This window comes from Prionailurus viverrinus, chromosome E1, assembly GCF_022837055.1.
Source record: "Prionailurus viverrinus isolate Anna chromosome E1, UM_Priviv_1.0, whole genome shotgun sequence".
Lineage (NCBI taxonomy): Eukaryota > Metazoa > Chordata > Mammalia > Carnivora > Felidae > Prionailurus > Prionailurus viverrinus.
In genome coordinates, this window is record NC_062574.1 from 14902061 (window position 1) to 14914608 (window position 12548).

Sequence of the window (12548 nt, forward strand, 5' to 3'; positions counted from 1 at the left end):
ATGGCTGAATAGTATTCCTGTGTGTGTGTGTGTGTGTGTGTGTGTGTGTGTGTGTACACACATACACACCACTTCTTTATCCATTCATCTATCCATAGACACTTGGACTGCTTCCATAGTTTGGCTATTATAAATAATGTTGCAGTAAACATAGGGGTGCATATATCCCTTCAAATTAGTGTTTTCTGTTTTTAAAAACCTTTTTTAAACTTTTTTTAAAAAGTTTATTAATTTGAGGGGCTCCTGGGTGGCTCAGTTGGTTGAGCATCCGACTTCAGCTCAGGTCATGATCTCACAGTTCATGGGTTCAAGCCCCTCATCGGGCTCTGTGCTGACAGCTCAGAGCCTGGAGCCTGTTTCGGATTCTGTGTCTCCCTCGCTTTCTACCCCTCTCCAACTCCTGCTGTCTCTGTCTCTAAAAAATGAATAAACCTTAAAAAAATTTTTTTTTAAGTTTATTAATTTGAGAGAGAGAAAGAGAGCGAGAGAGAGAAAGAGAATGGGGGAGGGACAGAGACAGGGAGAGAGAGAGAATCCCAAGCTGGCTCCTCTTGTCATCACAGAGCCTGACGTGGGGCTCAATCCCACAAACCGTGAGATTGTGACCTGAGCTGAGATCAAGAGTCAGGGACACTTAACCAACCGAGCCATCCAGACGCCCCGACTTAGTGCTTTCATATTCCTTGGGTAGTACAATTACTGGATCATAGGATAGTTCTATTTTTAACTTTTTGAGGAACCTCCCAACTGTCTTGCACAATGGTTGCACCAGTTTGCATTCCCCCCAACAGTGCACGAGGATTCCTTTTTCTCCACAACCTCACCAACACTTGGTGATCCTTGAGTTTTTCATTTTAGCCATTGTGGCAGGTGTAAGGTTTTGATTTGCATTTCCCTCAGTGACGAGTGATGTTGAGCATCTTTTCATGTCGGTTAGCCTTCCATACGTCTTCTTTAGAGAAATCTCTATTCTTCTCCCCATTTTTTACTTGGATTTTTTGTTTGGGGTGTAGAGTTATATCAGTTCTTTATATATTTTGGATACTAACCCTTATCAGATCTGTCATTTGCAGATATCTGCTCCCATTCAGTGGGTTGCCTTTTAGTTTTGTTGGTTGTTTTCTTTTGTTGTGCAAAAGCTTTTTATTTTGCTTTTGTTCCCCTTACCTCAGGAGACATATCTAGAAAGATATGTCAGAGAAATTTCACCCACTATTCTTGTTTTTTTAAAATGTTTATTTACTTTTGAAAGAGAGAGCACAAGCAGGGGAGGGACAGAGAGACAGACAGACAGACAGACAGAGTCTGAAGCAGGCTCCAGGCTCCGAGCTGTCGGCGAAGAACCCGACACAGGGCTCGAACTCAGGAACCGCGAGATCATGACCTCAGCTGAAGCCAGACGCTTAACCAACTGAGCCACCCAGGCGCCCCTCACTCAGTATTCTTATATGGATAATGAGAGGTCTGGGTGAACCTCCAGGCCTCTGGGGAGGACTGTTTGCAAAGACGACCCCAACAATTTTGCCCATCCCTATGTTTGCCCCTTTACCACTTGACATTAGTTTTTCTCCAATCAAGAGGTAGAGTCTGTTTCCTGTGCCCTTGAATCTGGGCCAGCCCTGTAACTTACTTTGACCCATGGGATGCAGTAGAAGTGACATTATGTGACTTTTGAGTCTAAGCTTTAAGGTGCCTTGTAGCTTCCGTGTCATTTTCTTGGAATAATTGTGTAGCCACATAAGCAAGCCTAGGCTAGCCTTCTTGCGGGTAAAAGACTGTGCCAGACGAATGCAATCATGTGAGTAATCCGGGGCAAGACCAGCAGAAAAAAGTGTTCAGGTAAACTCTGGGCAAAGTTGCTGGCACACAGCACTATAAGCAAATGAAATAGTTGTTATTTTAACAGCAAACCACCCCCAGGAAGGAAAAAAAAAAAACAAAACCATAAACAAAACTAAAATGTGCATGACAAAATGAGAGAGTGTTTCTAACAACTGTGCAAATCTTAAAATCAAATCTTTAGCAATCAGTCTTTAAAAATATGCATAGTGGTGGGACGCCTGGGTGACTCAGTTAAGCTTCTGACTCTTGATTTCTGCTCAGGTCATGATTTCACGGTTCGTGAGCTTGAGTCCCGAGCCAGGCTCTGTACTGACAGGAACCTGCTTGAAATTCTCTCTCTCTCTGCCCCTCCCCTGCTTGTGCATACTCTCTCTTTCTCTCTCAGAAATAAATATTTTCTAATAAATATACATTAAAAAATAAATAATAAAATAATAAAAATAAATTCATGTCTCTATTGTAATTAAAACTGGATACCATTTTTTCCCTGTCAGATTGGCAAAGTTGCTTTGTTGGGTTTGGGGGATTTGTTTGTTTGTTTGTTTGTTTGTTTTAACTGTGATAAGGATTTTAGGTTAGAGTATAAAGAAATGGCCATGATATGTTAAGTGAAAAGAAGTAGCCGATAAATCGCTATGTGTACCACGTGGCCAATGACACGAAAAATTTCATGCATGAGGCTAGAAAGAGGACTACAAGAAAATGCCTCTGCCTGGTAGGCTTATAGATGATTTATTTTCTCTACAATTTTCACTTTGTAATTTCTTTCTGACTACCATGTGTTCCTTTTGTAATGTTGATTAGTTTTCTAAATAACAAAAATAATTCAAACAATGGGAACTTTATTTGTATGAGCATTTGTCTCTCTGATTTTGAGAGACAGAACTCAAGAGGGGCAGAGAGAGAGAGAGAGAGAGGAGGAATCCCAAGCAGGCTCCGTGCTGTTGGTGCAGAGCCCGAGACCTGAGCCAAAATCAAGGGTCGGACACTTAAGGGACTGAGCCACCCAGGCGCCCCGTATGAACATTTTTAAGACATTTGATACATATTGGGAATTTGCCCTCCAGGAAAGTTGTACCAGTTACCAGCCTACCAGTGACGTTCACTTTCATTTTTGAATCCAACTGATTTTGTTTTAGTCTGCTCATATTTCTAATCTTGTTATATCCCTTTTTATTATTTCTTTGGGGTTCTGACACCTCTCAGTTTAGTGTTCTCGTTGAATTTCATTAGCAGCTCTTTCATTAGTAGCACAGAAGGATTAAAGTGTTAACTGGGATAGACTTTGACCAAAACCTATGAAAAGTATGTTATTATCTTTGTATGAATCCTATTTAATCAAAGTTCATCAGAAACCTCTCTTTGGTACTTATCTTAAGGCACAGAACTGGCCACAGATGATATTCTAGACCCTGATATGTGTGCTTCTATCTCAGTGGGAATGGCAGATTCCAGAGGTATCTGGATTCATCACAAGGCTTAACGAGGTTCCATGCCCATTCAGATTAATTCACTGCCCTTTGCTTTCACTCTTCAACAACCAAGGAATCTACCTCCAGTTTGGATCCTTGATTATCTGTGTGCTATACACACAAATTTCTTTTGTTATAAAATACCTACTGGAATAGGTATAGTCTGGAAGTCTGGAACAAATCTCTTTTTCTGTACTTGAACCCCATTGTAAATGCACTAGGGATATTACTAAGGTACACTTTTGGTAAAATAAAGAATCACTCCCTCTTTTGTTTTCGTTCTCGTTTTATGCACAAATGTCACATATTAAATTTGGTTGATAAGGTACATATATATTCTCACTTTCCATTATCTCTCCTAGCAGATGACTAATGTAAAATATTGGGTAATTTTTTTAAATCAATACTTCATTTTTAGAAATAATTAGAGGGAGACTCAACTCCCACATAAATATTCACCCCACTCAGTTCCTGGACCTACTTATGTTAGAGGATAATCTATAAATAATTCACAAAGCTGCCATTACTCACCGTATTGTGATAATTTTTTCTGGGAAAATTTTAACAACTGTGCTAATATAGCCTGCCAGTTATCAGTAGTTGGGAATGCAAGTCAACTTTTAATTATGCAGAGGCTGATTATTCAGACAACAAACTGTTCGTGCCCTGTACTGCTCCTTCTCGCTGCCTACCCTTTAGCATTTTTACTGCTCATTAGCACATACACCAGAAGGTAGGCATTGGCCAGGGGGAAAAGGAAGGGAAACTAAAATCTGCTAAATACTGAAGACAAGCTCTGATGAAAGATTTCAATACAATTTGTAGAACTGGTGACTAAAATTGAGTCATTTGGATTCCCTGCGAATTTTATTTACTTGTTCTTTTCTTGCCCTCCATAGCAACAGATAATAGGATTGTCTGCAGAGAGACAACATTATTCCTATATTTAACGTTTTCCTTTCTAAGACATTTTCACATGATGGATCATGATATTTTCTTTATTCATCACATTTGCACCTAGACCGCTTCATTTCTTCGGCAACTGGTGTGTTGGGATTCCTGGCATAGGCCATGATACCGCAATTAGCCGATGGTTTTTCAGGTTTCCAGAAAACTGAAGGTTTCCCTTGAAGTACCGGCAGCTTTGATATTTCAGCCGGTTTCGTTGGGAATACGATTTCCTCACGCTTACACCAAGGCCACTGAACACAATTTAAGCCTTTCTGGATGCCCAGGGTCATCTGCCTTTGCACACATATTCCCGAGCCGTGCATGGCTATTACAAAACCCATGTCGGTATGCCGTCGGTCTAGGAACCTCTGGTTAAGGGAAGTGTTACACCGGTAGTAAAACTTGAATGGTACTAGTGTTTTTGTTTGCCCTCGGGCTGTTATTCTTATATAAGTTTTCTACCTCCCTCTCCTGTCTGTCACCTGTCTCCTTTGCCGTTGTCATAAAACCTGCCTCTTATTAGTTCTCTGTTTCTGGGCTGCTGTGGGCTGAGAAACTGAATAACTAAGGCAGCTATAACTGTGGCTAAAATAAGAGCAAATAGGACCACATGAGAGCATAAAGAACTCATCTATGAGTATCAGTCGCGAGCTTTGGTGCAGAAATAGCCTCCCCGCTTAGAGGCCTTTTCCTTCCTTCCTAATTTTCAATCACGTAGTTAAATTGCTGGCTAATTGTGCTTCAAAGAAGAGATCGTGTGGGACATGTGACTGTCTTGAATTAGAGCTTTTCCAGAGAGGTTTTTTTCAGTGACTGATTTCCCATAAAGTTGGGACAGAGGGCAGAACGAATAGGTAAGCATAAGGAACATGATTTTTTTTAATATATTATCACCTGTCTAGTTTGGGATAGTGATCAGGTGACTTGTTCTATTAACTAACCAGAGACCGGTTAAACAAAAGCGGCATCGACTATAAAAGTCTTTGGGAAATCATCTCACCAGGCACTCTGGTTTCTGTGTCCTGGTGAACATTATGAAACTGTCTACCTAGAAGGCTCCCGGCTGATAATTCCTTTTTTATTCTTTTTTTTTTTTAATAAGTTCTAATCTTTGGGGGCGCCTGGGTGGCTCAGTCAGTTGAGCGTCTGACTTCGGCTCAGGTCATGATCTCGCGGTCTGTGAGTTTGAGCCCCGCATCGCACTCTGTGCTGACAGCTGGGAGCCTGGAGCCCGCTTCGGATTCTGTGTCTCCCCCTCTCTCTGCCCCTCCCCTGCTCATGCTCTGTCTCTCCCTCTCTCTCTGTCAAAAATAAACATTAAAAAAAAAATAAGTTCTAATCTTTGGATTTTTCTGGTATCGAGATGCAATGGTTGGGTTCCGGGATTCAGTGGACTTTTCATGTGTTCGTTTGCTTTGCTTCCTGAGGACGAGAGTTTGCTGTGAGTCATGTTTCATCTGATATGTATCAGATCCGGCTATGGAGCTATGACTCAGACGGGGCTTCAGGCCCAGTTGCCCAGCTCATCTTCTGAAGAATCGACAGTGAGGCCAAGACTACTGTCCTGACACATTTTTCCTTTCCTCTTGCTCTTTCAGGATCTAAAGAGAACAGCGTGACCAACAGCAGGCAGGTCCGCCTTGCCACGGGCATCTTCCCTGTCATCAGCCTCCTGAACCATTCCTGCAGCCCCAACACCAGCCTGTCCTTCATTAGCACCGTCGCCACCGTTCGGGCATCACAGCAGATTGGAAAAGGGCAAGAGATTCTCCACTGCTACGGTGAGCCCTCCCTGCCTCGCCACTGTCCACGTTTCTCTGGCAGGAAAGGACAGGGTGAATCAGAATGGGCAAACCAATGGACAGGTGAAGGCAGTGCATACTTGGGCCAGAAAAAGAAAAGGCCTCCTGGCCTCCTTCCTTGGCCCTATTGTGTCTAAGCTATCACGTATCTCACTGCTTAATCCCATAAACTTCCTGTGCCAAAAATGGGCTCAGAATAACTTTTTGGGTTTTTTTCCTTCCTATCCTTCCAACTTGGAAGCTTCTTTCTTTCTTTCTTTTTTTAATTAAATATTTTTTAACATTTATTTATTTTTGAGAGACAGAATGCATGCAAGCGGGGGAGGGACAGAGAGAGGAGACAGAATCTGAAGCAGGCTCCAGGCTCTGTCTGATATTTCCACACAGAGCCCGACTCGGGGCTCGAACCCATGAACTGTGAGATCATTACCTGAGCTGAAGTCAGACACTCAACTGATTGAGCCACCCAGGCACCCCAGAAGCTTATTTCTATATCTAGTTCCACAAATGTTTGAGTAAAAGGCACCTGTCACATGATGAATAATTGACCGGATCCTCTGCTAAGCTGAAGGGTTTTTGTTTTTTTTTTGCATTTTTATTTTATTTTAAAGTTTGTTCATTTATTTTGAGAGAACGAGAGAGTGCAAGCAGGAAAGGGGCAGAGAGAGGGAGAGACAGAATCCCAAGCAGGCTCCGTGCTGCACTGTCAGTACAGAGCCCAGTGCAGCGCTTGAACTCACAAACCCATGAGATCATGACCTGAGCCGAGATGAAGAGTCAGATGCTTAACTGACTGAGCCACTCAGACGCCCCTAAACTGAAGTTTTTTGAGTTTAGTGCTTGGCTCCCTCTTGCCTTCACTATTGGCCACATGTGGTCTCTCTGCAGGGCCTCACCAGAGCAGGATGCGTGCTGCTGAAAGGCAACAGAAGCTGAGATCACAGTATTTCTTTGACTGCAGTTGCGCAGCTTGTCAGAACGAGAAGCACTCAGCTGCCACAGGGCCCCGGTGGGAGGCGTTCTGCTGTAGGAGCTGCGGGGCGCTCATGCAGGTAAATCTCTCTTCTTGCTTCTCTACTTTGGCTGGAGGTCAGTCATCTAGCCCAGAGGCCATAAATCTTCAGGAGAAGCCTGGAGGCTTCTCAGGGGAGGCTGAGAGCAAGTCTCTTCCCCTTCTGCTCATCTTCCCCACACACTGGTTACCCCTCCACAGGAACCACAGGAAACATTGGATTTAGTAATCTGTCTCTTGCAAATAGCAGAAAATCCCACCTAAACTGGTGTGAGGGAGAGGGAAGGGGGCAAAAAAAGACTGGGCATGTATTTGCTCAATAAATCACTAAAAGGTCCCAGGATGGGGGTACTTCAGATAACAACTGGATCCAGGGACTCAGATAATGTCACCAAGACCGATTTCTCTCTCTCCCTCCCTCCTTCCCTCAGCTCCACTTTCTCAGCGAGGCGATCCTCGGACAGACTTCCCTCTGGTGGTGGTGGCGAGATAGCTACCGGCAGTTCCAACCTCACATCCTCCTGGTCCGGGAGGATAAAGACACGCGCTCCTCTCACAGCGGTATAGGCCAAAATTGTGCTTCATTTCATTGGCCTGATCCCTGTGGCTGGTGGAAAATCAGTCACATAGTTTTCCTCCAGCCATTTGGCCCAGAGGAATGGGTCAGATTGGAGCCACATGACCACCCCCTCAGCCACGGGGTCCTGAGTGGGGGAGGGTAGGAGAGGATCCTCAGGAGAAATCACGTTGCTATTGCCAAATGAGGGTGTAGATACTGGCATTTATTTTTTTTAATTTAAAAAAATTTATTTAATGTTTATTTTTGAGAGAGAGAGACAGAGCACGAGCAGAGGAGGGGCAGAGAGAGAGAGAGGGAGACAGGATCTAAAGCAGACTCCAAGCCCTGAGCTGTCAGCACAGAGCCCAGCGTGGGGCTCGAACCCATGAACCGCGAGATCATGACCTGAGCTGAAGTCGGACGCTTAACCGACTAAGCCACCCAGGGGCCCCGATACTGGCATTTAAAAACCAGCAAATGTTCACCTCGGAGATTTTCTCCTCTGCCAGAGGACACAGTATTCTTAGGGGAACCATAAGTGTAATGTAGAGCTGGTTGTGTTGGAAAGCTGAAGTTACAAACCCAAGGTCAAATGTGGGGAGGCCTCGTCTGGCACCTCTTCCTTTGGTTTTCTTATGGCTTTTGCTTTTTTTAAATTGAAGTATAGTTGACACACAATGTCACATTAATTTCAGATGCACAACAAAGTGATTCAACAACCCTGTACTCTTTTTATTTTATTTTTTAATTTGAGAGAGAAAGAGCCGGGGAGAGGGGCAGAGGGAGAGAAAGAGAGAATCCCAAGCAGACTCCACACTCAGCACAGAGCCCAATGCAGGGCTTGATTCATCCCATGACCCTGAGTTGTGAGAACATGACCTAAGCCACAATCAAGAGTCAGACACTCTAACTGACTGAACCACTCAGACACCCCCTTTAAAAAAAAAAATAGGCATCACGCCCAGCACTGAGCCCCACATGGGGCTTGAACTCACAACCCTGAGATCAAGACCTCAGCTGAGATCAAGAGTCCGATGCTTAAACAGCTGAGCCACCCAGATGCCCCCAACAACTCTGTACTCATATGGCCTTTTCATAACCACTAGGAATGTGTCTGTCATCCAAAGCTCTGACCCTAAAGAGAGATAAGAAAGGAGTCTAGAGATGGGAAGAAACTGTGAATTGTAATACCAGTTTAATTTTGGTTGCAAAAATTAAGTCTTAGGGTGGGATCATCTACTGCTTTCAGTAGAGTTGCTGCTGTCAAACCGAAGTGAGTCAGGCTTTGGTCATGGTGTATTATTGCCGGCATCTCTTTGGGGTCAGAAGCTGTGGAGTGACCCTATAATGTAAGGCACATGCGATGTTGCTAACCGAATGTGGTACAGGAATAAAGACAAAACTGACTTCCACAGGGAGACGATGTACTGATCTGTGGCAGCACGTCCTGTACGGAGTCAGTCAGCAGAGATCACCTCATCTCTCGGTTACAGGACCTTCAGCAGCAGGTTGGGATGGCCCGGAAGCTTCTCAGAAATGATAAACCAGGTGAGACTGGCTCCCTGCTTTGGTCCTCCAGCCCCTTCCTTTTTATTCATTCTGAGATCACCTTGGACTCAAGGAGACTCAGTGATGATGGAAGAATTACATTTAATTATCCCCATGCCAGCCACAAGATGGCTATGCAGGCCAATGAGACCAAACCCTAACCAGCTGAATTTGTGTGGTGTCCTTGAAAAAGGGCCAGAGGATTTAAGCTGTTGTTCTCTTGTGCATCAGAGAGCTAAGTTAAAATACCCCCATGATAACTAAAGGGTTATCTCTGACACCCATGATCTTTGTGCATATCCAGAAGTTCAGTGGATTTATTTTTAATTCCAGGGCCTAATGACTTAATTTTCTAAAGAGATTCTCTGCTCTCATCAGAGCCTCATCTCTTGTAGAGAGTAGTGGAGCGTGTGTCCAATGGATGGAAGTATCCTGCTTTCTTCAGAGAGACAGTTGTAGAATTCCACATCACCCTTGCAAACTCTGCCTTCGAACTTGATGTCATAGGAATTTATTTACTGAACTTTGTGAAAGCTGACCTTTAACCTAGATTTCAGTGTCAAGAGAAATCATGGTCATAAGTGGAATCTAGGCCACTGAAGTTGGAAACCCAGAGTAAATGTGGAGAGGCCTCACCTAGCACCTTTTTCTATAGAAAGAGAAAACATAAGAGAACAACAGCTTTACTGGAACAAACATTGTGGGTTGGTCACAACCGAAGGAGACAAAGTAGGGTTTCCACATTCAACCCAGCCAATATAGAACTTAAGAGCTGGGTTCACATTTCCAGGACTGGGTTTGTGTGGTAATGAGGCCACTTTCCTTTGCATTGATAGAGCGAGCCATTCAGCTATTGTTGGGGTGCCAGCGTGATGCCCAGAGCTTCCTGTCAGGAGAACACAGTCTGGTGGGAGAAATGGAGGATGACCTGGCCCAGGCCTATGCTGCCTTAGGTATGACTTGTGTCTTCATTTTCTGTTCTGAGGAACAAGTTTGCCTTGTGTGTTTGGTCATGACCCTAGCCTACCTCTTAGCCTTCAGCTAAAGCTGTTCTCCCTCTTACTGAGCTTTACACACCCTGAAAACATTCATCCACAGTTGACTGTGATTCTCTCCTGGAACCAGATTTTTGTGTCTCTGCAGGGGACTGGCAAAAGTCAGCTACCCATCTACAGAAGAGTCTCCAAGTGGTTGAGGTCCGCCATGGGCCGTCCAGTGTTGAAATGGGCCATGAGCTCTTCAAACTGGCCCAACTCTTCTTCAACGGGTAAGTCTTTCTCTTTTTTCCTGACACTTTCCAGGCCACTCCCTGTCTTTCATTAGGTTCTTCTGTCCTTTACCTTTTTTCTGTGGTGCCGTTAAGCATGTTGAAACTTCTTCGTTTCCCCTTTAGGAGAGATCCTTTCCTTCTGTTTTATGGAAAAATGGAAGCTTTAGAATCTCCTCCTGAGAGATATGGGGAAAGCTCTTAGCTCTGAAAGGAGATTCCTAGGGAGAAGTTGCCAAGCAGTCCCACCACCTGCATGTGGCCCCTCTTCTCAATCCTTGGGTTCCTCACACCTCTCTCACTGCCCTCACTCTCGCAACTTCAAGTCCAGGAGCTCTTCCTCCTCCCTATCCTGTTCCTCTTAAAGCAGCTCTTCTCAACCAGGAGTAATTTTGCCCCCAGGAGATGTCTGACAATGTCTGGAGACAGTTGGTTGTCACAATTCAGGGTAGAGACCAGAGATGCTGTTACCACAGCTAAGAATTGTCCGGCCCAAAATGCCGATAGTGTCAAGGTTGAGAAACCCTGCTTTGGAGGTTTCACGGAAGGAGCAGTAGGGTTGATGTCATCTACCTTTGCGGCTGAGATCACTGGGAGGCCCTATTTCTAGATGGAATACTTACTTCCAGCCTTGCTAAAGCTGCCATCAGTGCACCCTGGCTGAGGCAGTGTTTGAAGCTTGATCCTAAGATTACGAATGGTTTGTGGATCTGATACCCAAGACACAGAGGTCACCCATTTGGTCAGAGAGAGAGAGAGAGAGAGAACAGGGCTGCAGAGGCAGGTCAGGGATGGACTTGGTTACCTGGAGACGAAGGCTCCTGAGTAAACCGTGGCATAAACACCAGATTAACACTTTGAGATTTTCCCATTTCTCAGGACCTTGGAACCTTCATGCTTTTCCTGATAACTTTGTTTTCAATCTCTGCCTTGCCGTGTGTTCGTGAAAGTCTCTCACCAACCCTTCCAGACTGTAAGATCCTTGAGGACAAATTGACCTTCTATAACTTTGTATTTTTCACAGGGTGCGAGTAGACCCTTGATTAAAGTTTGCTTGGTTGAATGGGTGGATTTACTCCTTTTACCTCCCGTGGTTCAGGTTTGCAATACCAGAGGCGCTGAATACAATACAAAAGGCAGAAAAGGTTCTGATGGTGCACTATGGCCCTTGGAATGATGAGATCCAGGAGCTCCAAAAGATGAGATCTTGCTTATTGGACTTACCACCCATCCCTGCAGGGCCTTCTGTGCAGGGTCCAAATGTTTTCTTCCAATAGTTAACTACCCTCCCATAAAAACTCCCAGTTCCCAGAAAAGACTTAAAACTAGTGTCTGGAGAGTCTAAGCACTTTAAAAGGATTTTAGCTCATCTGCAGGCATCTGGAAGTTAGCCTGGGGTTTTGGCTAGACTCCACCTCACTAAATGATGATAGTCTGTTTCCCTGGAACATTCCTATGGTTTCTAGTAGTAATGAAATGTTATGTACCACTCCAGTGGGAACTTCAGCTCTTGGTAGTTGGTAGTTGTATTGTAATTGAAAAATAATTATAAAGCAAGAAATCACCGAGGCTCCTTACCTCTATCTAGAGTCACCATTTCCTGTATGATATCTAGCTTTCTCGAATCCTTTGTTAAAACTGGTACAGTGTAAATTGTAAATGGAGAAATAAATATGGGGCCACTTTACTGTTGATCAGTTTCTTCCTGTCCTTATTATCTGCCTCTCATTCTATGCTCGTGGCAGACTCGCTGACCAAACACTAATAAAATCGAGCTTATAGTAATGACATGCGCGCCTCCGTTCTCAGTTGTGTTTATTAGCAAGCCTGAAAAGAGACTCCTTTCTACCAGACCTCCCCAAGCTGGTAAATACAGACTGCATATGTACTGAGACATTGGGGGCGGGGGGGGCTTCAAACGATGCTGAGGGTACAGGCGTTGCTGCTTGTGGTTTCAAACTTGAGGGACAAAAGGTAGGGATGACGGCTCTTTTCTACCTGGATAGGTAGCAATAGTCTAGATTCCATCCTGTTCAGGAGGCTAGGAGACTCTGTTCTGAGCCCTGGTTGCTATATAGCACCATCGGTGACCAAG

At 44.3% G+C, this 12548-nt stretch overlaps 1 protein-coding gene across 3 annotated transcripts in view; it reads left to right on the forward strand.

Moving 5' to 3' along the window:
- Positions 1–12548, forward strand: part of SMYD4 (SET and MYND domain containing 4) — a 71523-nt gene that overhangs the window by 36033 nt on the left and 22942 nt on the right. Inside the window, exons 6-11 of one of the 3 annotated variants that reach the window (XM_047832370.1) lie at positions 5864–6046; positions 6956–7119; positions 9054–9186; positions 10023–10139; positions 10330–10453; positions 11553–12145. In XM_047832370.1, coding sequence (XP_047688326.1) covers positions 5864–6046; positions 6956–7119; positions 9054–9186; positions 10023–10139; positions 10330–10453; positions 11553–11730 — 899 coding nt within the window. In that variant the 3' untranslated portion in view covers positions 11731–12145. Of the gene's footprint in view, positions 1–5863; positions 6047–6955; positions 7120–7510; positions 7641–9053; positions 9187–10022; positions 10141–10329; positions 10454–11552; positions 12146–12548 lie in introns of those variants that run through there. The other 2 variants (XM_047832372.1, XM_047832371.1) reach the window with 2 other exon arrangements.